Source organism: Melopsittacus undulatus, chromosome 4 (genome assembly GCF_012275295.1).
Source record: "Melopsittacus undulatus isolate bMelUnd1 chromosome 4, bMelUnd1.mat.Z, whole genome shotgun sequence".
NCBI classification, from domain to species: Eukaryota; Metazoa; Chordata; class Aves; order Psittaciformes; family Psittaculidae; genus Melopsittacus; species Melopsittacus undulatus.
The window spans coordinates 1,189,523-1,216,494 of NC_047530.1; the positions used below are offsets into that span (position 1 = coordinate 1,189,523).

The 26,972-nt window shown below is 54.6% G+C and overlaps 2 protein-coding genes across 3 annotated transcripts in view; one reads left to right on the forward strand and one right to left on the reverse strand.

Moving 5' to 3' along the window:
- Positions 1–552: 552 nt before the first annotated feature.
- Positions 553–17,885, reverse strand: MRPL21 (mitochondrial ribosomal protein L21). The gene is made up of 7 exons (XM_034061582.1): positions 17,753–17,885; positions 16,101–16,161; positions 11,215–11,300; positions 7,855–8,018; positions 6,440–6,492; positions 1,726–1,829; positions 553–701 (listed from the first exon to the last, which is right to left on the reverse strand). The coding sequence occupies exons 1-7, from the start codon at positions 17,793–17,795 to the stop codon at positions 637–639; spliced, it is 576 nt and encodes a 191-aa protein (XP_033917473.1). The 5' UTR covers positions 17,796–17,885; the 3' UTR covers positions 553–636.
- IGHMBP2 (immunoglobulin mu DNA binding protein 2) overlaps positions 17,791–26,972 on the forward strand; it is a 30,981-nt gene continuing 21,799 nt past the window's right edge. For both annotated transcript variants that reach the window (XM_034061612.1, XM_034061611.1), the window contains exons 1-4: positions 17,791–17,919; positions 19,580–19,749; positions 20,402–20,591; positions 21,240–21,337. In XM_034061612.1, coding sequence (XP_033917503.1) covers positions 17,846–17,919; positions 19,580–19,749; positions 20,402–20,591; positions 21,240–21,337 — 532 coding nt within the window. In that variant the 5' untranslated portion in view covers positions 17,791–17,845. The remainder of the gene's footprint in view (positions 17,920–19,579; positions 19,750–20,401; positions 20,592–21,239; positions 21,338–26,972) is intronic.

The following is a 26,972-nucleotide window of genomic DNA, read 5'->3' on the forward strand; positions in this document are numbered from 1 at the left end:
ACACAACACCCGGATAACACCAATGGAGCAGCAGGGCTATGGTGGGGAGAGGAAAGGGGCAGGGACAGGATGCAGAGGAGGCTCCTGAAGACATCCCAGCTGTGCACACTATGGGAGGGCAGTGCATGGAGAGCAGGGAGGGTTTCTGGGCGGCAGACCCAAGCCCAGGGCCAGCCTGGAGGGCACCCACAGACCCAGTGAGCACGCAATGGGCTCTCAGAATGGAGTAACTGCACAGCAGAGTCTGTCCTGCAGGCTCAGAGCCTCACTGCAGGGAGCAAGCAGCTGATGGCTCTTCCACAACCAGGGAGCCCAGGGGATGCTTAAGACCCAGCTGAGAGCCTGGACTCCTACAGGACCCAGAGCTGGGCAGGCACAGGCATGTGTGGAGTGTGCTTGGGTGAGATGGAGCAGCTTGAGAGCAGTCACGATCTTACCTTGCTTACAACTCCTGGTACATAAGCACCATCAAGGCTGTAGCAATGGTTTCAAACGTGCTTCATTGTTGGTTTCAAAAGCACACAGAGAATTCCATCTGACAACAGCAACAGGTCCAGAGCTTCCCAATGACAGGCAGTTTTATTTCCATATATGCTGCAAGCAGCAACAGAGCTAAGCCCATCACCCATCAGTCCATCACGACAAGCAGGGGAAGACTTCGATGGTGTTGATCCGGAGGACGGTCTGTGGGTTCACAATGACTGGAAAAGAAAGGGCAGAGATGAGGTGACAGCACAAAGGCACTGCACAGCCCTCAGAAGGTGGGACTGTGTCAGGCAGGGCATGGGTTCAGCAGCTGTTTCATAAAGAATGGTCATAGCTTTCCTCTCTCTGTCATATGTGAGAAGGGACAGACCCTTGGTGATCTCAGTGATGCTGCCAAGTGAGCCCAGAGGAGGCCATGGGGATGCTGCGAGGGCTGGAGCAGATCCCATAGGAGCCAGGCTGAGAGAGCTGGGCTGGGGCAGCCTGGACAAGAGAAGGCTCCTGAAGGGGAGACCTGAGAGCAGCTCCAGAGCCTAAAGGGGCTGCAGGAAAGCTGGAGAGGGGCTTGGGACAAGGGATGTAGGGACAGGCCAAGGGGAATGGCTTGAACTTGCCCAAGAGAGGGGAGACTGAGCTGAGCTCTGAGGCAGAAGCTGTTCCCTGGGAGGGTGCTGAGGCGCTGGCACAGGGTGCCCAGAGAAGCTGTGGCTGCCCCATCCCTGGCAGTGCTCAAGGCCAGGTTGGACACAGGGGTTGGAGCAGCTGCTCCAGTGGAAGGGGTTGGGGTTCCCCTTCCCAGGCACCACTCCTGTGTCAGGGTATTCCCTCCTCCCAGGTCCAGGCACAAATAAGCAGGGCAGCAAGGCCTGTGCCCTGCTCCCCATGCTCTCTGCCCCATGCTCTGTGCCCCATGCTCTGCTCCCCATGCCCTGCTCCCCATGCTCTGCTCCCCATGCCCTGCTCCCCATGCTCTGTGCTCCATGCCCTGTTCCCCATGCCCTGCTCCCCATGCTCTGCTCCCCATGCTCTGTGCCCCATGCTCTGCTCCCCATGCCCTGCTCCCCATGCCCTGCTCCCCATGCTCTGCTCCCCATGCTCCCCATGCTCTGCTCCCCATGCTCCCCATGCCCTGCTCCCCATGCTCTGCTCCCCATGCTCTGCTCCCCATGCCCTGCTCCCCATGCTCTGCTCCCCATGCCCTGCACCCCATGCCCTGTGCCCCATGCTCTGTGCTCTTACTTTGTGTCCTTTGGTAGTTGCGCTTCCTCCGAAAGCGCACGTTGATTCTCGGCCACGACTCTGTCTTCTCGATCACTGTGGCCTCCACACGCACCAGCTCCTTCCTGACACACACATTTCATGGGTTACACCATGCAGGAGCAGGTCCCTGGGGTCAGACCCCCCCATCCTGCCTCCCAGAGCCCCCATCCAAGCAGCTCCAAAGGGAAAACTGGCAGGTTGCGGCTTCATGGTGCAAGCCTGGGTGCTGTGTGTGCATCAGGCAAGCAGATTGCCAGGCTGTGGGGCTGCCAGGGGAAGGGTGAGATCAGAAGTGTCCATGGAGGCAGCAGGAACATGAACCTGCAGGAACTTGCTCTATTTCAGCAGCAGAAATGCTCCCAGCACCTTCACATGTGCTTGTGCATCCAGCTGTGCAGGCTGAATGCACCTTCTCCAGTGCTGGTCAGTGCAGAAGCCCTTCCTCCTTCTCTAGAGCATCACACACAGCTGGAAGAGCCTGCTCCCCTTGCTCACCTGAGTGAGCCCTGGCACACCTAACCCTAACCCTAACCCTAACCCTGCCTGCTGCACCAAGTCCTCTCCTCCCATCCTGCTCCAAGCTCCTTGTTTGCCCCAGAGCAGGAGCCAGGGACCGGCTCCTGGGGCAGCACATCACCCACATCACTTCTACATCCCATCTGACACAAGGAACCTCTCAGCAAGCCAACATCCTCCCTTCCCCTGATGGAGATGCGAGGAAACAGCCTGCAGTGCTTTCACAGTGACGGGTCCCTCACATCACCTCATAGATACACACATACACACTGCTCCTGTCCACACAGGGACCCTGCTCAGCAACCAGAGGAGGATGAGGAAGAGCACTGGGATTGCCAGCTGCTCCTTGAGGAACACCAGAGCTGGAAACAGAGGTGGGCTGGAGGATCCCTACCTGTCTGCACTGCAGCTCCCCTTTGGGAAGGGAACTGCTTCCAGACAAGAGCCAGACTAAAGCTTTGGCAAGCTGGTTTTAACCAAGGGCCCCGAGGGAGGAGGAAGAGATGCTCTTTCCTGCAGCATCACTGCAGAGCACCATTAGAAACTCATCAGCATGAGAGAAGCTGCTGAAAGACCACGTCCCTGACAAGCACTCAGCCTGCACATAGAGGGGACAGCCCATGCAGGGTCACCAGGAGACCTTCACCATCTCTGGCTCTGCTGCAGTGCAGATGGAATCCTTCAGGGAGGGAATGACAGCCAGAGGACAAACGGATGCAGCTGCGCTCAGGGAAGGAAACAGACACAAGATAAGGCCTGGGTGCCCCTGATGTGCCACCATCCACATCCAGCACTGAGATACCCAGTGAGTGTGTGTGAGGACACAGCAGAGACTGAGCTGCACCCCAGGGCTCGACCCTGCAACCATTGCCATAGAACCACAGAGTGGGTTGGGTTGGGAGGGACCTTTAAAGATGATCCAGTTTCAACCCCCTGCCATGGCAGGGACACTTTCTGTGCCCAATTCCTTCTGTGTCTGTGCCCACTGAAGGGGAAGCTGCACACCAGGCTCAGGCTCTAAAGCCACGTCAGAGATCCCAAATGGATCACATGGGAAAACTGGGAAGTGGCCAGGCCAGAAGTGCCTCAGTCACTGAGGTCTGCTCTCAGCAGAGCCAGACTGTGCCTCACAGAGCTGTCCCAGGGTGTCTGCCATAGGGAGGAACAGACACACACCTGCAGACAAGGGTCCCCCCCATGTCCATGCTGATGTACCTTTAAGGGTATCACTGATGCAGCTGAGTACCCAAGCATGGCTCACTCTGCAAGTCAAAGCTCAAGGCCAAGGGGCCCTGGTGAGTGCTTCCCTATGGGACAAAGCCCCAGGAGCTGCTGGTGGAGGGGCTGAAGCACAGCAGGAACCAACTCGCTGGTGAAGTGCATCCAAACAGAAACGTTCTCAGCAAAACAGAGCCCAAGGAACAAGCAAATCTTTATCAAATGGGTTTGGTATGAGTGGAATGCCCATAAAAACAAAGGGGGGGTCACCCATTTCCCAGAGCCTGACAGAGCCAGGCCTGTGCCTTCAGCAGCAGAACCAGAACGTTCCATGACAAAGCACATCCACCAGGTTGTAGCAGCAGGCACCAAACACTCACACTGAAACCTCACAGGTTTCAGTCGGCTCAAAGCTGCTGTTGTGAAGCAGTGAAAGAGATGCAGGATCTGGGCACCTACAGCCCCAAAGGGCCATAACTTCAGCTGACAGCTCAGTCCTGCAGCAAGGAACAGGTCCAGGGTCCTCTGGAGCCCCTGCATGGGCAGGTAGCAGGAAGAAGAGCAAGGCTCACCCAGAGGAAAACCCTCCATCAGCTGCACTCACTCTAAAACAAGCTGAATCCCAGCCTGGGTTGGGTTGGAAGGGAGCTCAAAGCTCGTCCAGCTCCAACCCCTGCACGGGCAGGGACCCCTTCCACTGGAGCAGCTGCTCCAAGCCCCATCTCATAGAGGCACCATTCATTTCCCTCAGGTCCAGAAGAGGTAAGGGGGCTCAATGGCCTGAAATGCCAACCTGCCCGAGGTTGTACCCACTTCTAATCCCAGCTCTGAAGTGCACAGCTCAGTTTACAGCTCCACGAGGTTCAAGTGCCCCTTGTGCCTATGGCCCAGGCACTGAGTCCCCTGCACAGACACAAGCCTCAGCGGATCCCAAAGCAGGAGCCAGCCCCAGCTTCCCAGAGCAGCCTCTGCCTCAGATGTGCTCTGCTGCACTGCTGGGCTTCCTAAGGCTTCACAAGTGTCAGCATGGGAGGCATCTGACTGTGACAGCAAATTGAGCCAGGACCATGTGTCCAAAGCAGGACAGAGCGCAGCTGGGATCAGTCCTGGTGCAAGCAGCCACTGATGGGAGAGGTTTAAACCACGGGAAAACCAATTCCCTCTGTTCACATCCAAGCTCTGACCTCCTCTCCATAGGGTCTGTGGGTCAGGCACAAGCAGGGATGGGCTGACAGAACTGCAGCCCACATTGCCTGGGACAGGCTGGGTCATAGAACCATAGAATAGTCAGGGTTGGAAAGGACCTCAAGATGATCCAGTTCCAACCTCTGCCATGGGCAGGGACACCTCACACTAAACCATGGCACCCAAGGCTTCATCCAACCTGGCCTTGAACACTGCCAGGGATGGAGCATTCACAACCTCCCTGGGCAACCCATTCCTGCTGTGCCATCCTCAGCCTGTACCAGGGAGCTCAGGGGGAGGATGGGACCTCGCCAGCATCCTCCTCCTCCTCCTCCTCCTCCCACTGCTCTTCCTCCAGCTAATACTGGCAGATGGGCAGTTGGTCTGCTCCAAGGATCTGACAGCACGTTCCACACACAGGGCACCTGCAGGAGCCAGGCAGTGGTTCTCCTCCTGCCCCACAGCAACCAGGTGTCAGGCCACATGCCAAGGCCAGCACACAGATGGAGAGCTGTGAAGAACCACCCCAAAGCCACTGGTTAAGGATGGTGCTCCTGAGCTGCCCCCCATGGCACAGCCCAGCCTGAGAGCTTGAGCTCTTACCTGCATTTCTGCAATGATGGCATTTCCAGTCCTAATAATGAGATTCCACTTCCTCAAACCTTCCACAAATGCAGGATATGGCAATAACTCAAAGACTCCCAATGATCTGCTATCCCAGATCTATTTGCAGTACTGCTAAAAGGACTGGCAGCCCTCAAAACCCTGCTTAACACAGGGAACCATGGCAGGAACCACCAGCACCACTGAAGTCCCCTTTGACTGTACAAACACATGACAACTGACCCTTAACTACCCCATAAAGCACTCACAAGTGGAACCAGCCTGAAAGCATGTGGCATTTCTAACCTAAAGCTACAAGGCACCAAGGAATAGTTCAGATGTACAAGTTCCTCCTGATCTGACCTGCAGCCACCAAGAAGTTCCTCTGCATCCAACCATCCTCTGCCAAAGCTGCTGCAGTTCAAGCCAAATCCTAACCGTGTGGGTCAGCCTGCAACCAGACCATAGCCAGGGCTGCCAGATACCTGCAACCCATCTCATCTGCTGTTTCACCACTAAAACCCCTTGCCCTGGTGGAACCAGCTCCTGACTTTGGTTGTGGCCAGTGCCAAGAGCTGCTCAGTAACACCCTGGCCACACATGACTTCCTTTAGGTAAAGACAAGGCTCAAGAACCAAGTGTTCTGCCAGGTTATAGAGCAACTCCTACCGCACTGGGATGGAGATGGTGCCAAGGGGTCAACTCCTCCTCCCCAGCTCTGCTAGCCTATGTGATGGAGAACTCGGAAATGAAGATTAAAGCCTGCTGGGTTAGACAAGGGCAAAAGGAAATGGGTTGAAAAACCCACTCAAATTAAGGGATTAAGGGTTGGGAAAGGGTTTCTGGCTTATTCCAAGATGATTATCACCAAAATTAGAGCGAGGGAGTAAAGCTGTTGAGGAGCAAGATTTACAACCAGTTTGTGCAAGGGTTACACCATGAGGGAAAGATCCAACCCAGCAGAGGTGAATATCCTACAGTTACCTTAGGATGGGCACTGCTGCCCTGTCCTGGCACTGGGGCAATGACTTACTGGTGTTCTTTCAAAGGCCACAGGGCTGCGAAAACCTTGTGCTGATAAATGCAGGTCTCTCCTCAGCTTCAGGAGCCCTGAAGCTACAATGAAGGGTCAGAATTGCCTTGTGGATAATGCTCAGATGAGGAAGCTTACCCCAGGAGCGGCCTTCCGATCAGCGTGAAGTCGTCAGCACCAACCAGCAGGACCTATGGAAACAAAGCAGGCATCCATCATTGCAGACACGCAGGCAGCGCCTTCCAATCCTACAGGCACCATAAAGGAGTCAAACTGCTTCAAATGAGGGCTTTGCACATTCCAACCTGGCACTTGGGATGTGGGAAAGGCAGCAAAGAGGCAAGACACATTCATTAAACAGCCTTCCAGAGAGCTCATCCCACCAAAGCCTGCTGTGGATGTATCTTGCACGTTGATCAGAACACACTGAACCTTCCTGTTCTGGCTCGCCACCAGTTGTAAAAGAGACAAAAAGGGAAGAGGAATAATATGCCTTGTGTGGGATCTGAATGGCAGCTCCTAAAATCATTGGAGTTTTATAGCAATTGTTACGTAAACCCAGTAGGAAAACACATTCCTCATGCTCCTCCATGCGACCTCAAGATGGGCAATAGGGAAATGACTGTGTCAGGGGATTCACCACACCAGGGAGCAGAGGGTGAGCACATTCAGCCACTTGCCTCCCTAAAGGACCAGCAGGGTAAGAGGATACAGTGGGAAGAGCAGCACTTCTTGCAGGCTGCCTCCTTCCCCACCCTGACTGATGGCAGCAGCTACAAGCAGCACAGAAAGGGTTATGGAATGTTCTGACTTCTGGATTAGACAGATCCATGCCAATGACATCCCCAAAGGGTTATGCTGGTAGGGCAGGTTCTTCCCCTTCACTCCCATGTATTCCTAGCCAGCTGCTCCATGCAGATCACTCCTCTCTATTGTATACAAGGATGCAGGACACAGCCCAGAAAGCTGCCCCAAACTGGACCTCAGAGGAGACATCATAGACAGTGCCCAGCTCTGCTTGGCTCAAACCATCAAAACAATGGACATTAAGATGAAGCCAACTTCACAATCTTCCAGTTGAGATCTGAATTCATGAGCCTCACAAGCCCCTACCAGTTAACATGGGTGAGGATCCTCAACTGCATCCTGGCAGCTCTCCTCTCCATGCACCATCCCTCTCCTCCACCCAGCACACTCAGCCTGATAAGGATCTTGCTCAGCATGGAGCAGGGCAGGTCCCTGGGGGAGCTCTGCAGTATTTTGGGTGCTGGGAGTTAAGCAACAACTGCCACCTTCTTGGTTTGGATGAAGTCAGTGCAATGAAAATCTGTCTCCTAAGAGTCTGGCCGGCTCCATTCCAGCCCTGCTCCACAGAAACCACAGCAACAGCCTCACTAACAGGAGCTGGAGCAAAACTGAGGCACCAAGAAGGGCTGGAGTGAAGAGACATCCAACAGGAGCTCTTCAGGAGCTGGCCCTAGGTTCTGCCTCAGGGGATGCTGGCACCAGCCAGCCCTGGTCCCATACCCAACACAGCACCACAGGCGCCTCACCTTTTCCATGCGGATCCGGTCTCCACACTCGGCCTCCAGCACGTTGTCCATCATGATGAGGTCCTCACTGGTGACCTTCCACTGCTTGCTGGCAAAGTGCACCACGGCGAAGAGGCGGCCGTAGTGCCCTGCTGCGATGAGCCCATTCACCCTGCGGACCAGCTCTGTGGGCACACAGCACACACAGACCTCAGCCAGGACCTGTTCACCACAATTCCCATCCGCTGGAATCCTCCAGTGGGATCAACAGTGATGCTGCTTCCTGCAGTGCACAGCTCCCTCCTGTCAGCTTAAGGACCTGCTTGGATTTAGGTGGCAGACCCATACATCTGTGAACACCCAGCGCTCAGTAACACACTGGGCAGCCCCATCTACACTGCTGACTGCTCAGCCCCCTTTCTGGGGGGCTTGGGACAAGGGATGTAGGGACAGGCCAAGGGGAATGGCTTGAACCTGCCCAAGAGAGGGGAGACTGAGCTGAGCTCTGAGGCAGAAGCTGTTCCCTGGGAGGGTGCTGAGGCGCTGGCACAGGGTGCCCAGAGGAGCTGTGGCTGCCCCATCCCTGGCAGTGCTCAAGGCCAGGTTGGACACAGGGGTTGGAGCAGCTGCTCCAGTGGAAGGGGTTGGAGCTGGAGGAGCTTTAAGGCCCTTTCCAACCCAAACCAGGCTGGGATTCCATGGTTCTAATTCTCAGGCATCCCCAACCACACTGTATTCTGATGTAAAGCATTCCTGAAGAGCCCTTTCCTGTGCATCCTGCACTTGGAGGGCAGCTCCTCTCCACTCCCAAGCCATATGCAGGAGGCCCAGAGCTCCGAAACCCATGTAAGGCATGTAGGAACATCAGGAGAGCTTGGCAAAGCACACAGGAGACAGCTCCAGCTTACTAACAAGGCCTGGCCTGAGAACAGGGACCTGCAGCACAGCCAAGAGAAACCTTCCCCTCTCCTTCCCAGAAAACCCTTTCCCATCTATCTGCAGAGCAGGTACAAACCCCAGGGCCAGGGCCTGGACATGAACAAGCTCCATTTACTGTCATCAGCTTCCAGTGCAGCGCAGCCAAACCCAATCTTTATGGGAATATCAACAGGTATTGCTTCACAAGTGCCATTCCCAGCCAAAGAGCAGCAGTTTTCAACCCTCTGGAGCTGGGCAGGAGCTTCAACGTTTCTATAACTGGAAAACTTGTGTTTTCCTCATTGTCATCAAAAGCAGCTGAATCATTTTTTCTTGGAACACAAAGAGAACAACATCCATGTGGGACAGACAGGAATGCAGTCAGCCCAGCCCAGCCCTCCCAGAACACCCCAGAGCCCAGCAGATCCAAACCATTGAAGGCAGAGGTAAGAACAGACCTGATCAGCAAGGCAGCAGCTGCTGCAGCCCCTGCTGTGCTGGAGAGCTCAGCTCTGCATCGCTGGTACTGTCCCATGTGTGCTCCTCTCTGATTCACAGCAATCCATCCCATAAGTCCAGAGAAGCCCCACAACCCCTTCTCGCTGCTATGCCCTCACCTGCACAATGGGCACAATCCATTCTTCCAGCTCTGCTGACCTGGGCCTATCACTGTCCCTTAGCAAAGGGGTGATGCTGACAGGGGTATTGCCTTGTCCCATTCCATCTTTCTCACCTTTTGTAACCAGAAAAGGTTTTCTTCACTGCACTGGGGCTCTCAAGTGGTCCATCCCTCTTCCAAAGCCCTCCAGTGACAGGGAACAGCAAGTGATGTCCCCATGTAGTTGCCAGCACATTTGTCTTGGCACCATGGGGAGTGACCCTTCCTGAGATACCCACGGCTGCTTCCAGAGCCAGCAGGAAAACAGAAGGCAGGATTCAGATGCTCTCAGTGCTGGTTGCTCTGGATGAGCACAGCCAGGAGACAATGAAGCAGCAGGAGGTTACAAGGCACAGAAATCGCAGCAGCCCCAAGGATCCCATTGGAATTAATCAAGGAACATGGGACCCTGTTCACCACAGGGCTCCAGTGAACCAAACTGAGCAGTTCATGGTTCACCACTGGGTCAAAGCATGCTCAGGGACACTCATTTGTCACTTGAGCAATCCCAGGAGCACAAAGAGCAGGATGGAAAAGAGCCAGAGAGGAGACCTGGAGCAGGAGGATGTCTCCAATGAGCATCACTTGGTTATGAACACACTCCAGCCAGGGGATGGGACACTGCACAAGGGTGGACACAGCCCAGCAGCTCTCCTCTCCCTCTGTCCTTGTAACTAAACTGCTCTCCTTTACTTTCCCCATCTAAAGCCAAGCAGTCAGGTTCCTCCTCGAGGCTAAGGGGAGGCAGGAATACCAGAGGGTGCCTGTGTGGGGCACCCAACTGCCCATTGCCACCCCCAGCAGCTGGGAAGGAATTCACCCTGTGGGGCTCATCACTGCTCAGTGCTGAGGCACATGCACGTGTGCTGCTGCCCACCAGCCCTGGCTCCGTGACAAAGCCGATATGGACACGTGAACCTGTCTGTGTGTGCTGTTCACATCCCACTGCCAGGGGATGCTGTGTCTCATTACAAGAGGGGAGGTTAAGCAAGGAGGATGGCTGCTAAACAGCCACAGGCACTTCACTGGCTGCTGCTGTCTGGTCCCTGTGCTCCCTTCAGGATCATCACTGGCTGCATTCCACAGCCCTTATTGGATGTGGGAACAACACACATTGGAATAAGGCAGAAGTTCTTCCCTATGAGAGCAGTGAGGCCCTGGACAGGTTGCCCACAGAAGTGGTAAATGCCCCATCTGTGGCAGTGCTCAAGGCCAGGCTGGACAGAGCCTTGGGTGACATGGTCTGGTGTGAGCATCCCTGCCTATGGCAGGGGGTTGGAACAGGATGATCTTGGGGTCCTTTCCAACCCAAACTATTCCCTCATTCTATGACTACCATCACGTTCACTAATGTTATGTCACTGCCCAGCTGCTCACTGCCTTATGTCCCACCTCTGCAGCTCTGCCCTGTGCCCACCATCCAACTGCTTCTGCTGGCACCAGTGTTCTGGTTGATGCACTAAGATACACCAGCCCCCTCTGTGCCCACCAGCCAACTGCTGATGCTGGCTGCAGCTTTCCCATTTACCCATTAAAGGAAGAATAACTGTTTTCTGTTGTCCAAAAGGCTCAGTGCATGTTTTGGAGAGCAACACACACCACATTCCTCTGGGAATGTTACAAGCTGTCAGCAACTAAGAAGACCTCATCTTCTACCCAAATCTCCAACACCAGCCACTGGAGCACAGGTTCAGTGACACTAACACATGTGAAGAATAGAAACTGGCTCCAATCATTGAAGACATTCACACTCAATGAGGCAATACTGGTGTGCTAGTCTGCACTTGGAGACGTGAGCCCTTTACCTGCATGGTACTTTGCTTCTTCTACTGGATCTGGGAGTTTCACTTCGGGCCATGGGGGTGAGGACAGAGAGGTTTTGGCAACGAGCCTGTGAATGATAAAGTAAAACTCACTTGTAGCAAACAGGTATTGTCAAGAGATGTCAAACATGAAGAGAGGGAGAAGAGATGGAACAAAAAGAGGTTTTCCCCTGGGTGAACAGAAGCTGTACAGGAGACAAGGACTCATCAGGATGAAAGACCCAGCCCAAGGTCCTCTGTGGCCAGAGGCAATTCCACAGGGATCACGTTTCCCCCTGCAGCAGCTCATGAGCAAGGAGGTTTCCTGTTCCAGCCTTGGGTGCTATGGACGGGGGGGGGTAAGCAAGGTAGGAGCTATGTTACCTCCTAGGATCCAATGGAGGACCCTGGCTAAGGCAAAGCCCCCAGCCCTCCCCCAGCAGCAGGACAGGAAACACTGCAGCCCACAGCAGAAGCCTCTCCAGAGCCAGGCAGGGAACACTTGGTCTCATTCCTGAGATCAGCTCGACCACAGAGTCCCTGCTCCCAATGCTGAACGTCCCTTGGGTCCAGCATGAACTGCAGCAGGCTCTAACACACAGGGATGAACACCTCAGTGCTTGTCCTGCTTTACTCCCATCCTGACATCAGATTTGGTCTGGCGAATGGATTTAACTGTTTCCCCCCCATTTTTCCTCCTTCCCACTTCAGGTGTTACTGAAATAGTTGAAACCCAAGGAAGAAACAGATTGCAAGGTAACTGACAATGCTTCCCCCAGGCTGTTATCCCTTGTTCCTGTGCTGCACACCCATCTCCAGGTGGATGTGCTGGTGGGGATCAAGCTCAGCGACTGCCACATTCCAGAATGGAATCTGTCACCAACTCAGTGCAAACAGAGCTCAGATTTAGACCAAAGGCTCTAGTGAAGCTTTTCCAGGTATAGCTACAAGTTACCTCCACTGCAGTGGAGAGGCTCAGCAGGGTAATGCTCCTCAAGCCACTTCAGCCCAGGCACAAATCCCACAGCTCCCAGTGGTGCAGAGCATCCGGAGGCAGGAACATGCCTTTGACTGGGAAGGAGGAACCCAGCATCCCACAAGCAGCCCCAGCTACACCTCAGTGACTCACAGCATCCTTTCTTCCCCTGTTCTCTGAAGCTCTTCTCTGTTAGATAGAGTTTAGAGAGGGTCTTAAGAACACAGCTGGGTTCTTTACAGGAGAGTTCTGAGGCTGCTCTTCCTTTGTCACTTACAGCTGCATCCCCTGAATGGCAGCAGTAATGGCAGCAGTAAGGGCTTCTCCCACCCCCAGAGCATTCAGCACCTACCACCACACACACTGAGCCCCAAAGCCTCTCCTGTGCCATTACCACACCTGTCTATGAGAGCCCCACACCAGGGGGGACCAGCTGAGGCACTACCAGGACTTCCCAGCCCCACACCTATCTGTGTCCACAGCAGGGACATGCACCATCCTACATCCCTCATCCAAGCACAGGCATCATGCCTCAGGATGACTTTGAACCCCAAGATACTTTGCTAAGAGGTGCAAATGAAATCCCTGTTCTTGGAAGGGCAGCTCTGGCTGCTGTGGCAGAGAACTGCTTCAGTAACAGCTCTTTGCCTGTCCTGTTGGGACAGGAGCATCTCCATTGCAAGACACTGAAGACCTCCATGGGGACCAGCCCAGGGGACTCCTGAGCATCACAGACATGTTCAGCACTGATACAATCACAAGAGCAACACAGCTCAAACCACACCAGTGCCTGACTGACACCTACTACTTACCTACTCTCTGCTCCACCTCCTTTACTTACATGTTGCTGCCTTGCTTACTGGGAACAGAACGTGGCTGTCACAACGTGCAACCCCTCCAGCACAGGGCATAAAGCAGGGCTTGAAGGCAGGCTGCCCACAGCACAGACACCAGCTGAGCACTGACAGCTGGCAGGGGTGTTTCAGCTGGCATCCAGCAATGGGTTTCATAGGCTCTCATGGTGGTTCTTTCTGCTTTCCCTCAAGGTTATCACTGGGAGGGATCCTCTGCCTCAAATTGAACCAGGTCCTGGCTGCCTCAAGCCCTGGGCAGTCAATCCCAAGGCATCCATTCACTTGCACACTCTGCCTTCCTTGACAGCCAACAGTAAATCATAAGAGCCCCATTTAAAACAACTACTAACACGCTCCAGTGTGCCCCAGGGTGTTAATTCAGCAATGAAACACTTTGTGAAGCTCACAGTGTGAGGCTGAGATGAAATATGCCAATGCCACAGGCTTGTGATGAGCTGGTTTTCAGGATCTCCAGGACAAGGGGCAACCAGGAGGACCAGAGGCAGCAGTCTGGGAGATCACCCCGAGATGCCAAATGCCTTTACTCAGAGAGACACAGAACCAAAAGGTATCAGGTTATGGTTCCTTATCATTGAGAATCTATGATGAAAAGATAACCTTAGATTTAAAGAGGAGGGACATTCAGATGACCAGAACCATTTCCTGACGTGGGGACAAAGGTGCTGCCCAGTGAACACCATCCCCACCAGACAGGGCAAGTTCAGAGTTTCCACTGAGATCCATAGGATACTGTGATATAGGATCCACAGATCCATAGGAAGCTGAGATCCACACTCCCTATAAATAACCCAGGATGTGCAAGCTGCCTAAAATACCCAGGCAGGAACGTGACCATGGCAGTGAGGAGGCACAATGACCCCACAGCAGTTGTGTCTCATCCATCCCCTCTGTCATACCCAGCAGCAGCTCTCAGGGGGCTTTAGTGTAACAGAAACTCAAAGCACTTGTGAGCAAGTGCATAACCATGAGCACCAAGGGGATGGTGTGGAGTTCAGTGGCTGTCATGGGGCAGAGATGCAAACTGTGCTCCCACCGTGAGGCCACCCCACCAGCTTCCAGCAATGCAGCAGGAACCAGCACAGGAACCAGCACAGGGACCAGCACAGGGACCAGCACACCTCACTGGGAACCAGCACAGGAACCAGCACAGGGACCAGCACAGGAACCAGCACACCTCACTGGGAACCAGCACAGGGACCAGCACACCTCACTGGGAACCAGCACAGGAACCAGCACAGGGACCAGCACACCTCACTGGGAACCAGCACAGGGACCAGCACAGGAACCAGCACACCTCACTGGGAACCAGCACAGGAACCAGCACAGGAACCAGCACACCTCACTGGGAACCAGCACAGGAACCAGCACAGGGACCAGCACAGGAACCAGCACAGGAACCAGCACACCTCACTGGGAACCAGCACAGGAACCAGCACAGGGACCAGCACACCTCACTGGGAACCAGCACGGGAACCAGCACAGGGACCAGCACACCTCAATGGGAACCAGCACAGGAACCAGCACACCTCACTGGGAACCAGCACAGGAACCAGCACACCTCACTGGGAACCAGCACAGGAACCAGCACACCTCACTGGGAACCAGCACAGGAACCAGCACACCTCACTGGGAACCAGCACAGGGACCAGTACACCTCACTGGGAACCAGCACAGGGACCAGCACACCTCACTGGGAACCAGCACAGGAACCAGCACACCTCACTGGGAACCAGCACAGGAACCAGCACACCTCACTGGGAACCAGCACAGGAACCAGCACACCTCACTGGGAACCAGCACAGGGACCAGCACACCTCACTGGGAACCAGCACAGGAACCAGCACAGGAACCAGCACACCTCACTGGGAACCAGCACAGGAACCAGCACAGGAACCAGCACACCTCACTGGGAACCAGCACAGGGACCAGCACAGGAACCAGCACACCTCACTGGGAACCAGCACAGGAACCAGCACACCTCACTGGGAACCAGCACAGGAACCAGCACACCTCACTGGGAACCAGCACAGGAACCAGCACAGGGACCAGCACACCTCACTGGGAACCAGCACGGGAACCAGCACAGGGACCAGCACACCTCAATGGGAACCAGCACAGGAACCAGCACAGGGACCAGCACACCTCACTGGGAACCAGCACAGGGACCAGCACAGGAACCAGCACACCTCACTGGGAACCAGCACAGGGACCAGCACAGGAACCAGCACACCTCACTGGGAACCAGCACAGGAACCAGCACAGGAACCAGCACACCTCACTGGGAACCAGCACAGGGACCAGCACACCTCACTGGGAACCAGCACAGGAACCAGCACAGGAACCAGCACACCTCACTGGGAACCAGCACAGGAACCAGCACACCTCACTGGGAACCAGCACAGGAACCAGCACAGGGACCAGCACACCTGGTACAGGAGCAGGAGGTCTCTCCCGCTGCTCTCACAGCACCGCGTTGCTGCAGTGTCCCCTCCTGGTCACAGCAGCAACAGCAACAGCAGCAGCAGCAGCAGCAGAGCTCACAGCTCACCCTGCGCTGCCATCCCAGCAGCAGGCACTGAACAGACACCGAGGAGCAGTGAAACAAAGGGAGCTCAGGTCTCTGTCCCCACACGGGATGAGGACTGCACAGCAAGGGACCTGTCAGGTCTCAGACCCTCCAGGCAGAGCTGACCCTGAGGAGCACATCACCTGCACCTCAAACAATGAGCATCAACCATAGCCCTTCCTGCAGCAATGTCCTGGCTCCAGTGGCTTCCCTGCTGTCTGCTATGGGCTGAGCCCACACTGCAGCCCCCTCCTCAGCACAGGATCTAAGCTCAGCTGCTTCATTTCACAGCTCAACAGAAGCATCCCCCTGCAAATGGGACTGAAGGGAGGCAGAGTCCAGTGCTCACTGGGAAGGAACAGACAAAGGGGACAGCCAGCCCCCCTTCCAAAGCAAACCAAGCTGCCCTCCCACCCAAGGCAGGGCAGCATTCAATGGGGCAACAAGCAGAGCAGGAGGTCATTGACATTACCCTTGGTGTGGTGAGGATCTCTGGGAGCTCTGGTGCCGGACCGCAGTGGAAAGCAGGAAGGCTGAATGGGAGAGAGGGAAACAGAGTTAAAACCAAGCAGAGTTAAAACCAGAGTTAAAACCAAGTTAAAACTGTTGGGGTTTAGTCCCTAGTGGGGCAGAACACAGCGACACTGAAGTGTCCCAGTGTGGTGGCACCACTCTTGTGCCTGTGAACGCTTCCTTCAGTCTTATCATGACCCAGATAAAGGGGGCAGCAAAATAAGACACACAGTAAGAAGAAGAGCCCATCAGTTGTGTGCAGCACTGCAAGAGAGCCGGGCACAGGCCTCCTGCTGCACACCCACTTATTGAGGGTGATGCTTCCATTGACACACCAGTTTACAGGGATACAGGCAGAGCATCCCCCTCTTTTGGCGACCAAAAGGCACTGCAGTGACCTGAAGGAACACTGGGGAGCACTCCTCTAATTCCAGGAAGAGAGATGAAGGGTGGAAAACACACACTCAGGGATCTGTCAAGCACAAACCTCATGAGGTCCAACCAGGCCAATGGCAAAGCCCTGCCCCTTGGGTCGGGGCAATCCCCAGCACAACCCCAGGCTGGGGGAGATGGGATGGAGCCTGAAGGACTTGGGCTGTTGGGTGAGGAGCAGCTCCCCATGACCCGGCTTGAGCCCAGAACCCATGTGCTGGGGGCACCCCCAGAGCGTGAGCAGCAGCTCAGGGAGGGGATCCTGCCCCTCTGCTGTGTGAAGGGGAGACCTGAGAGCAGCTCCAGTGCCTAAAGGGGCTGCAGGAACCTGGAGAGGGGCTGGGGACAAGGGATGTAGGGACAGGCCAAGGGGAATGGCTTGAACCTGCCCAAGAGAGGGGAGACTGAGCTGAGCTCTGAGGCAGAAGCTGTTCCCTGGGAGGGTGCTGAGGCGCTGGCACAGGGTGCCCAGAGAAGCTGTGGCTGCCCCATCCCTGGCAGTGCTCAAGGCCAGGTTGGACACAGGGGCTTGGAGCAGCTGCTCCATGGGAAGGGGTTGGAGCTGGAGGAGCTTTAAGGTCCCTTCCAACCCAACCCAGGCTGGGATTCTGTGATGCTCTGACCCGAGTTACCTCAGCGATAACAATCCCCTCCCTGGTGCAATGTGTTTAATAACAGACACACCGTGTTAATAACGGACACACCGTGTTAATAACATACACCCCGTGCCCAGCTTCTCTACAGGCCCATTCCCTTCTCCCCTACCCAGGCTATGACGGACCCAGGCAAGAACCGGACCTCCCAAACCCCAACACGCTCCAGCTCCTCCCTGCAAGGCCGCGCTTACCCGAGGCCCCGCTCTCCCCGTGCCCAGCGGGCCGGGGATGGAGGCGATGCGGGCCCCGCTCCCCCCGTGCCCTAGGCTCTCCGCAGGTCCCTGCCGGGCTCTGAACGGGACCCACGTTTCCTTATGGCCCCTCCGCGGCCTCCGGCTGAGCCGGGATGGACCCGAGCGCTGCCCCGGGGCTCTCCGGTGTGCACAGCCCGGGGCCTGCGGGGCGGCCGCGGTGCTCAAGGCCCGGCGGTGACCCCGTCCCGTCCCGTCCGGTCCCGTCCGGTCCCGTCCCATCCCGTCCGGTCCTGTCCCATCCCGTCCGGTCCCCTCCGGTCCCTCCTCACCTGCCCCCCGGAGCCGGACCCCGGCCGCCACCGCCGCCGCCATCGCGGTGACCCGGTCGGAAGCGGAAGGAGCGGGGGTCACGGAGCGGGCCCATGGCGGCTGAGGCGGCCGAGCGGCACCTGGAGCTGCTGCGGGAGGAACGGGAGGCGGAGCTCGACCAGAGCAGGTACCGAGGGGGGCACCGGAGGGACGGGAGCATGGACCGGAACAGGAACCCCAACCCCTTCCACTGGAGCAGCTGCTCCAAGCCCCTGTGTCTAACCTGGCCTTGAACACTGCCAGGGATGGGGCAGCCACAGCTTCTCTGGGCACCCTGTGCCAGCACCTCAGCACCCTCACAGGGAACAGCTTCTGCCTCAGAGCTCAGCTCAGTCTCCCCTCTCTTGGGCAGGTTCAAGCCATTCCCCTTTATGTCCTCGGATGCATCCTTAAGGGAGCTGCTGATTCACTCCTATGGGAAACCCGTTGTCACCTATAGGAGATGCTGCTGTGCTCCTGTGTAACCAGTATGGCCAAGAGGAAGCCCTAACCCTATCGGGCTGGCACTGATAGCAGATACTGCAGCCCTCATTCCAGAGCACTTACCAATAGGAAGCACCCATAGGAAGCCCTGCTGGAGTCACCCCTCTAGGCCCAGCTCACCACGGGCCGGATCCTGCTGTGCCCCCTCAGGGCCCCACAGGATCCCAGCTCTGTCCAGGAACACTTTGGGGTTCCCCTGCTCTGCCCTGGGGGTGCTGGACCCTGCAGCCTCCATCCAGCTGTGCCCTGGGGGTGCTGGACCCTGCAGCCTCCATCCAGCTGTGCCCTGGGGGTGCTGGACCCTGCAGCCTCCATCCAGCTGTGCCCTGGGGGTGCTGGACCCTGCAGCCTCCATCCAGCTGTGCCCTGGGGGTGCTGGACCCTGCAGCCTCCATCCAGCTGTGCCCTGGGGGTGCTGGACCCTGCAGCCTCCATCCAGCTGTGCCCTGGGGGTGCTGGACCCTGCAGCCTCCATCCAGCTGTGCCCTGGGGGTGCTGGACCCTGCAGCCTCCATCCAGCTGTGCCCTGGGGGTGCTGGACCCTGCAGCCTCCATCCAGCTGTGCCCTGGGGGTGCTGGACCCTGCAGCCTCCATCCAGCTGTGCCCTGGGGGTGCTGGACCCTGTATCTCCCTTGTGGTGCTGGTGATGACCCTACCCAACCCCAAGTACCCGGTGACAGGATGAGTGCATTGCACACCTGAGCTTCCTGCTGCCTCAGCCCCTACAAACTGGTCTGCACTGGGCACCAGCCAAGCTGGGGGTAAAGGAAGAGAAACCTGCTAAAGGGGTTTCCTTTCTGGTTCGATCTGTACCACAACCAAACACTCCCTATCCCCCAGGTGAGACTGGGACAGACAGAGCTGCTGCTGGTACTCTGTGCCATGGTCACCTGTGGGCTGCAGGGCTGCACAGCCACCCATTAGGGTTGGGTGGAGGTCAGCACAGATACATGTGAGCAATGGCACATCTTCCATTTTAGTGCTGGTATCCATAGGGGAAGATTCCAGTTATTCTCTTATGGGAGCTGGGCACCTCCTTACTCTTCACAGCCAGAGAGGAAAACACCACGAGCAGACATCACCTCTTCTGCAGGCTGTGAGCATCACCCTGCTGCCCAAAGCCCATAGAAGGCAGTGTAGTTACATCACCACAAGGCTACGGCTCAAGCCAACACTTCAACAAGCTGATGCCTCTTTTACCATCATCCTTCCCCTTTTCCATCTCCCCTTTGGCTTTTCTTGTCACCTGGAGCTTTGAATCTGGGCTTCAGTCAATGGTTCCATGCCTGTGTTTGCTTTCCAGGGCATGGCAGGAGAGCGTCCCCCTGAAGGAGCTGCAGCGCAGAGGTGTGTGCCTGCTGAACCTCCATGCTGCCAGCCAGAGAACCGGCCTCTATGGGCGCCTGCTTGTGACCTTCCAGCCTAGGAAACACAGCCCAGATGCTGAGCTGCCCTCCAACAGCTTCGGGCCTGGTGAGTGATAATCCTGCCATGACAAAATAGGTGATGTGATGACCAACATAGAACCGTAGAATGGATTGGGTTGGGAGGGAGCTTAAAGCTTCTCCAGTTCCAACCCCAACCCCTTCCACTGGAGCAGCTGCTCCAAGCCCCTGTGTCCAACCTGGCCTTGAGCACTGCCAGGGATGGGGCAGCCACAGCTTCTCTGGGCACCCTGTGCCAGCACCTCAGCACCATCTTCCTAACATGGTATTTGTAAGGATTGAACAACTGATGCCATAAAGGGAAGGAGAAAATATTATGGCTACAGAATGAGTCTAGAGAAAACCAGCCTCTTTCTTCCTTGGCTACAGACATGTACATAGCACCAGGAAGCAGTGCTGGTGACTAAAGTGCTGGTGTCCTCTGCTCAGTGAATGCAACAGAAGCCCTGATCTCATCATTAATGATTTCATAGCATTCTTTGCCCAAACCAAAGTATTCACATGGTTGATGAGGAGCTTCAGTCACTTGCCCTTCAACAGCAAGATGGAAGTGGATTTTCCTTTGCCTTCCCATGGTGCCACATTCCCTGCATTTTGGGCCATGTTTGGTTGCTCCCCAAAAAAGCCTCTTCTCCCAACGCTTGCCCTGATTCTTGCTCTCTTCAAACCCACCCTTGCAGGGGACATCACCGGCCTGTATGACACAGGCAGCCAGGGGGACCCACTCTGCACAGGCATCGTGACACGTGTCACCCCCAGAGCAGTGACTGTCGCCTTTGAGGACTCTCAGGACACGCTGAGCCTGGACCACGAGCGCTCCTACCGCCTGCTCAAGCTGGCCAATGATGTCACCTACAACAGGCTCAAAAAGTAAGGCCCAGGGCAGTAAAACCCAACTGGAAAATGCTGGGTTTACCCTGGGAAAGCTCTTGTGAGACAGGTCTGTTTAATTCAGCAGGCTGGGCTTGTCTCCTTGCCTTTCTGTTCCTCCTGCTCCTATAGCACCTCCACTTAGGGGAGGTATCCCCCTTCTGGCTGTGCCTTTCTTTCTGCTCACTACTAGGAGAACCCATAGTGTAGTAACTCAATGGGATATGTTATGCTACAGCATCAAAACAGCCTAAATTGATCTGCCTGCTAGCTGGTTTGGTCCTATTCTTCCCTCTTCCTCTCTCACACCTTATCCCACAGCTGTGGTCCCATGTTGCATCCCCTCTGGTACTAACTGGATTCTATATAGAGCCTTTTCCATCCTGGCAAAAGCGAATAGCTCTGTGCTGAAAGGGTCAGCACAGGGTCTGACTGCATCAGGCTGGAGGAACAGGAGCAAGTGGAAGCCTGACCAGCATAAGGGATGTGTGAGGTTTACAGGATGCAGCTATTAGGTAGGATTAGTCTGTTGGGGCATAACATTTGGAGCTGTGAAGGAGCAGAATCTGTGCCCAGTCTTACCTGAGGTGCACAGGAACCTCCAGAGTTCATGCTGTGGTGTAACGTGGCTGTTCTCTCCTTTGACAGGGCTTTAAATGCACTGAAGCAGTATCGGGGAGGTCCAGCCTCTGACCTGATCGATGTGCTCTTCTTCTCTGCTGAACCCAGAGCATTCAGTGAAACAAGTAAGTTCCTTTGTTACAAGATTTCCTACCACACCAATGGCAGGGGCTGCACTGAGCTTTTAGAGGAGTGTTCTGCTCCTTCAGAGCCCCTGGACCTTCACAGCCAAGCACATGCTAATACTGGTTTTAGTGTGCCTTGGTAAGGGAAGCTGGGAGTTAGGCAGGTGGAGAGCCCTTTGGGATGGACTGGTGAGAGCAGTGGTGGTGCTGCTCTCATACTAGTTGTAAGCAAAGATATGGGAAGTTATTGTGCAGAAAGAGTGTGTGTGGGGGGAGAATTTCACTCTCCAGAGCAATCAGTAAAGCCTGAAGTTCCCCCCATCACACACACACATAATAAGGGCTCTGTGCTCTGTCCCTGCCCAGTGAGAAGGATTCTTACCTCTTCAGATGTCACATCTAACAGAGGCAAAGAGCCAGTGAGTGCCCTAAGTGGTGATGGTGCTGCCACTACTCCTCTTCCAGTCCTTCAAGGCCTGTCTCTAAGGCTGCCCAGCTAAGAATGGTGCTCATGGCCCAGAGGAACACAACTCTGATCTTTGTGAGGTTTTATCCACACCAAACATGCAGCCTATTGTGCTCCATTAATAATACCCTGGTATTGAATGCAAGTAGTAAGTGGTGCTGTAACTGGCAGCATTAAACAGTTACTTTTCATACTGATTTATGGGCAACTGGACACACACTTTGCTTATGCAAAGACCCTTGTCATCACTGAGAGAGACTGTTCAGCTGGCTAATGCTCACCCTCTCAGTGTACCAAATAAAGCTGGATTCTGGCATAAACCAGGCAGGATTTGTGATGGGGAATTTGTTTGCTCACATTCATGAGTCTAAGATTCAATTTAGTTTATGAGCCATTTCTCATTTACTTCCTGCCTCAATCCCATCCATAAACTTCAGAGATCAAAAACTGACAGTGTTGCTTCTACATTGAAAACCCAATAACTCTGCCTTCCTGGGAATTAAGTGACTGGAACTGCTGCAGCTGGGAACAGCATGGGAACACTTGTGTTTTTACAGCCCTATTGCATTCAGCCAGGTTGGAGATGTGCAGGCTGCTCTGGTTTCATACTTAAAACCTCCCAGCTGTTGAGTTGGTTTTACTGTTGGTTTTATACTGCAGGTTTTACCAACAGCTGTCAAGAAATAGTGTATAAGTAGAATCCCTTTTACTCAGATATGTTTTTATGGGAGTCTATGGAAAAATGAAGGATGGAATTACACAGCTTTCCCTTTGCAAGCAACCACAGGGGAACCAAAGCTTCAGATGAGCAAAATATCCAAGAGCTCAGCAACTGCTTAGGAATGTTGTCCCTTAACAGAAGGGAAGTATCCTTGGGGCTGCTAGAGTCAGGGGGTGAAGGCAGAAGGTGGATGAAGCTGCCAGCAGGACTGTATCTGAGCCACACAGAGAGCTGAGGTCTCTCCTGCCACCTCAGCATCATGCCACAGGTGCTACCACCCATCCCTGCCCTGCTCCTGGCTGCACTGTTTCCTGCCCAGCACAGTTCCTGGCACTGCACTTGCTGCTGCAGCTTCTCACTGTGATCACTGTGTTTGGTTGGTTGCCTCTCACCACTCCCATCCCCTGCAGTACCCCTCAGGCAGGTTTCTGATCCTTACACCAAGGACAAGGAGTTCAGGTTAGTGCAAGTCATAGCTCCACAGTAAAAAGCACTGAGCTTAATACAAGTCAGACCTCTTAGCCTTTGGCTGCCTGGGACCTTGGTGCACTCAAGGTTTTAATATTAGGTACAAGGTTTAAATTTTAATGAACTTTCTTAGCTTCAGCTTTACTTATTCCCTCATGTAGCAGAACTGCCTCTGACAAAGTCCTTTATACCACATTGCTCAGCTGTGCCAAACTAAGCAGAGATGAACTCCAGAACTCCCCAGCTCTGAGAGAACACTGATAGAGACATTCAACCACATCAGACAGACAGAGGAGATGCAATATGAGAAGGCAGCAGAACACTCCAGCAGGGAGGAAGGACCTTCCATTTACCTTCTCACCTACAGCTCCTTTACCCCAGCTAGAAAGGTGTCACACCAGCCAGGAATTAAATAGTACTGACTTCAGCTGGGTCCTGCAGGCTGCCCTGAACTGCCACCCTCCACTGAGTTGAAGGGGAGGACAGAGAAGCTGCCTGGGTAAATCCTGTGTCTTGTGCTTCCATGGCAGCCCATGCAGCTCCTCAGGTGGTCAGGACACAGAAACCTCACAGCATTTCAGGCTCTCCTCCTCTGTGGCACAGGAGCTCTTTCATGACCAAGCATCTTTTAGCCTGGTTTCTTAGGGAGAGGCTTCCCTGTATCTGTCTCATCCCATCCATTATCTGATTTCAAACCAACCTGGCAGCAGTCTCAGAGTTAATAGGTTCTGTACATCTCCTAAAACTGGCTGTCTAGACACATCTCTGTGAATGCTGTTCCAGGATGCAGTGTCTTTATAATACCTTATAACAGTCTTCCAGTGCCTAAAGGGGCTACAGGAAACCTGGATGAGCTTTAAGGTCTCTTCCAACCCAGCCCAGGCTGGGATGCTGTGACTGTCCCCCCATCACCACCATCTTACACAACCCCACTTGGAGAAAACATGCTCCAGGACATTGCTCCAATGGGAATTGTGCCTGACCCATCACTGCTGGGAGGATTCACACCAAGTTGTGAGCAGGCTTTTCCTGACACTGGGAAGCAGCCGTGTGCACATTAGCACAACACCAGCAGCTCTGCCAGTCATCAGGAGGTGGGGAGAAGGGCACTAAAGTGGTTTTGCCATTATTACCCTCCTGCTCATGCTGATGTTTCCTCTGCTCAGCCAATACCATGCAGTGGTCCCACACCAGCAGCCACTAACTTCTCAATCCCATGTTTCTCTTGGCTTTGTTGGAGTCCTTGTCAGTCCCATCAGCCTGTGACTGGGTTTAGGCCCCCTCCTGGGCTGACACAGACTTAATATAGCTCCTCCAGCACCACACTTGGCAGCCTGCTCTGCCAGGATAACCCAGGAGCTGTGATCCCATCCTGAGAGGATCACAGTGCAGCAAAAGATAAGGAACTAAAAGCTATTTACCAGATAGGCCACGAGGCTCTTGTCACTGTACTTGTGTGCGCCCTAAGGATAACCTCTACATCCAGCCCTTGGAAAGCCAGAATCATAGAGTCCTGGAACGATTTGGGTTGAAAGGGAGCTTAAACCTCATCCAGTTCCAGCCCTCCTGCAGGATGCTCACGGTGCCCCTCTGGCTCTGGCCAGGAATGTGGGCTCGTGGCTGAGCAAGGCCAGGCTTTTGCTCCCTCCTCCTGAGCTGCTGGGATTGTGCATGAACTGAGGCATTACCTAGAGGTGCACAGCAAAGCCCAGATCTTTTAAAGACACTTAGAAATGCAACTCAGGATATAGAGCCTTGAACAGAGCACCAGACATGCTGGGGGAGAACAACCGATGGAGTAGTCAAAAGCAGCATCCAAAGGGATCACCAGCATGTAGATGGGAAGCTGATAATGGGGCTGGTCCTCACCACAAAGCACTTAGAATCATAGAATAGTTAGGGTTGGAAAGGACCTCAAGATCATCCAGTTCCAACCCCTACCATGGGCAGGGACACCTCACCCTAAACCATGGCACCCAAGGCTTCATCCAATCTGGTCTTTAACACTGCACTTCCAGCCTTACCTTGCTGCTTCAGAAAGGGACCAAGTGGGAGAATGAGCTTCATAAACTCTGACCTGAGCAGGGTTTCTGCTCATCAGACACTCTGGGAAGCAAAACACAGGTGCTGACCCCTAAGAACTGCTTTGCTTGGCTCTTCTCCACTGTAACCTGCACTTGTGGCTCAGGAGCACTTAGAGCTTTCACACCAGCAACCTCCAAACAATCCTTCCCTCCTCCCAGCAGGTATTGTGGGGACCCCTGCACTCTCTGTGATGCAGAGAGGCTTCAATTGCCAGCAGAGGCCAGCCCTGCTCTGTCACTGTGCAAAGCCCAAGGCACTGGGCACAATCCCTTTGCTTTCCAAGATAACATGCCCTATTGGAGGCACAACCTGGTGCAGATCGGTGGTAGCCACCAGCTCCCTCCTGTAGCTCAGGTCTAGAACAAGCAATGGGGTGCTGGGTGAGGAGCAGCTCCCCATGACCCAGCTTCAGTGTGAGCTTGAGCCCAGAACCCCCCATGTGCTGGGCTGCACCCCCAGAGTGTGAGCTCAGGGGATCCTGCCCCTCTGCTGTGTGAAGGGGAGACCTGAGAGCAGCCCTGAGCCAGCTTTGGGGCAACAAGGCATCAAATGCACAAGGCCAGGGCTTGGAGCACCCTGCTCCAGTGAAGGTGTGGGCAGGGGTTGGAGCTGGATGAGCTTTAAGGTCCCTGCAGCCCAAACCACCCTGGGATTCTATGGTACCACAGGGCTGGAGCTGGGTTAATGGGCACTTACTGGGAGCACCAGTGCAAATCCTATACTGATGGCTCATAAGCATCTCCCTGCTGGTGTGGATACACTGCATTTCTTCAGGAGAGCCCACTGATGGATGGAGCAGTGTTGCCATGCCACAGCATCATCCCTTCCAGGGCTCTGCCCTCCTCCTCCTCCCCACTGCCATGGCCAGCCCTGGGAAGAGGCCCATTTCCCAGCCTGCCCACGCTGAGCTGTGTGGTGAGCAGGGGAGAGGGTGTTTCTGAGCTCATGCCTGGAGCAAGGAAGCATCAATGACTCCTACGTCCCGGCTGTTCCCTGTTGTGGGAAATGCCTTGTGCAGTTTTGGAGCTATTCTTTCTTCCCCAGCCCATGGGGTGCTTCCTGCTCTTAGTCATTAGCACACTGACTCCAAAGCTAGGTGTAAAGTGAGAGCATCACTACTCCTCTTCTCCTCACAAGTGCTGTTTACCCCCAAGCCCTCATTCAGCTGTGCTGCTCCCACAGCCAGCACCAGAGGTTACACAGTTTAACCTGCCCAAGCCCAGGAGCAGCTTCCCTGCTCTGCATCAGGCCCTTAATGCAGAGATAGAGCTGAAACACATGATGCCCACAGGGAATGCTGCCCAGAGATGTGCCTTACATAAGCGTTCAGTGGGAACATGATTTCCAGTCACCTCAGTGCAATGAGTCACCAGCTCTGCTGTAATTAACTCCCATAATGAACAAGGAGATTGGGGGGGTGGGAAGAAATATGGGTTGAAATTAGATAAATCTGGGAGATAAAAGGCAGCCTGTGACAATCCCATCCCTGCAGTGAAACCCATTCCCTGTAATGCACTTTGCAGATTCTTTCCCCTTTTCCTTTCCAATCATTATAACTCAAACTAATTTGAGTTTTCACCATTCCTGTTGCTGGTTTGTGTCTTCTTCCTGCCTCCTTCTTCAGTCACAGAACAATAGAGGGCTGCTCCTTTCTGCCCACAGATGCTCTATGTTTTCCAGCTGCTTTATTCACCAGTGCTATCTTGGGCTTGTTAATGGGAATGGCAGAGATTTGTTTGTAAGATCAACTACTTCCTCCCTTCTTTTCATTGAGGGGTTACTAAATGTGCTGCCTCCCCTCAGAAACAACCCAGGACACCTTCACACCAGCAGGTCCCACATGTTTGATGCTTGGAGAGGGGCTTGGGACAAGGGATGTAGGGACAGGCCAAGGG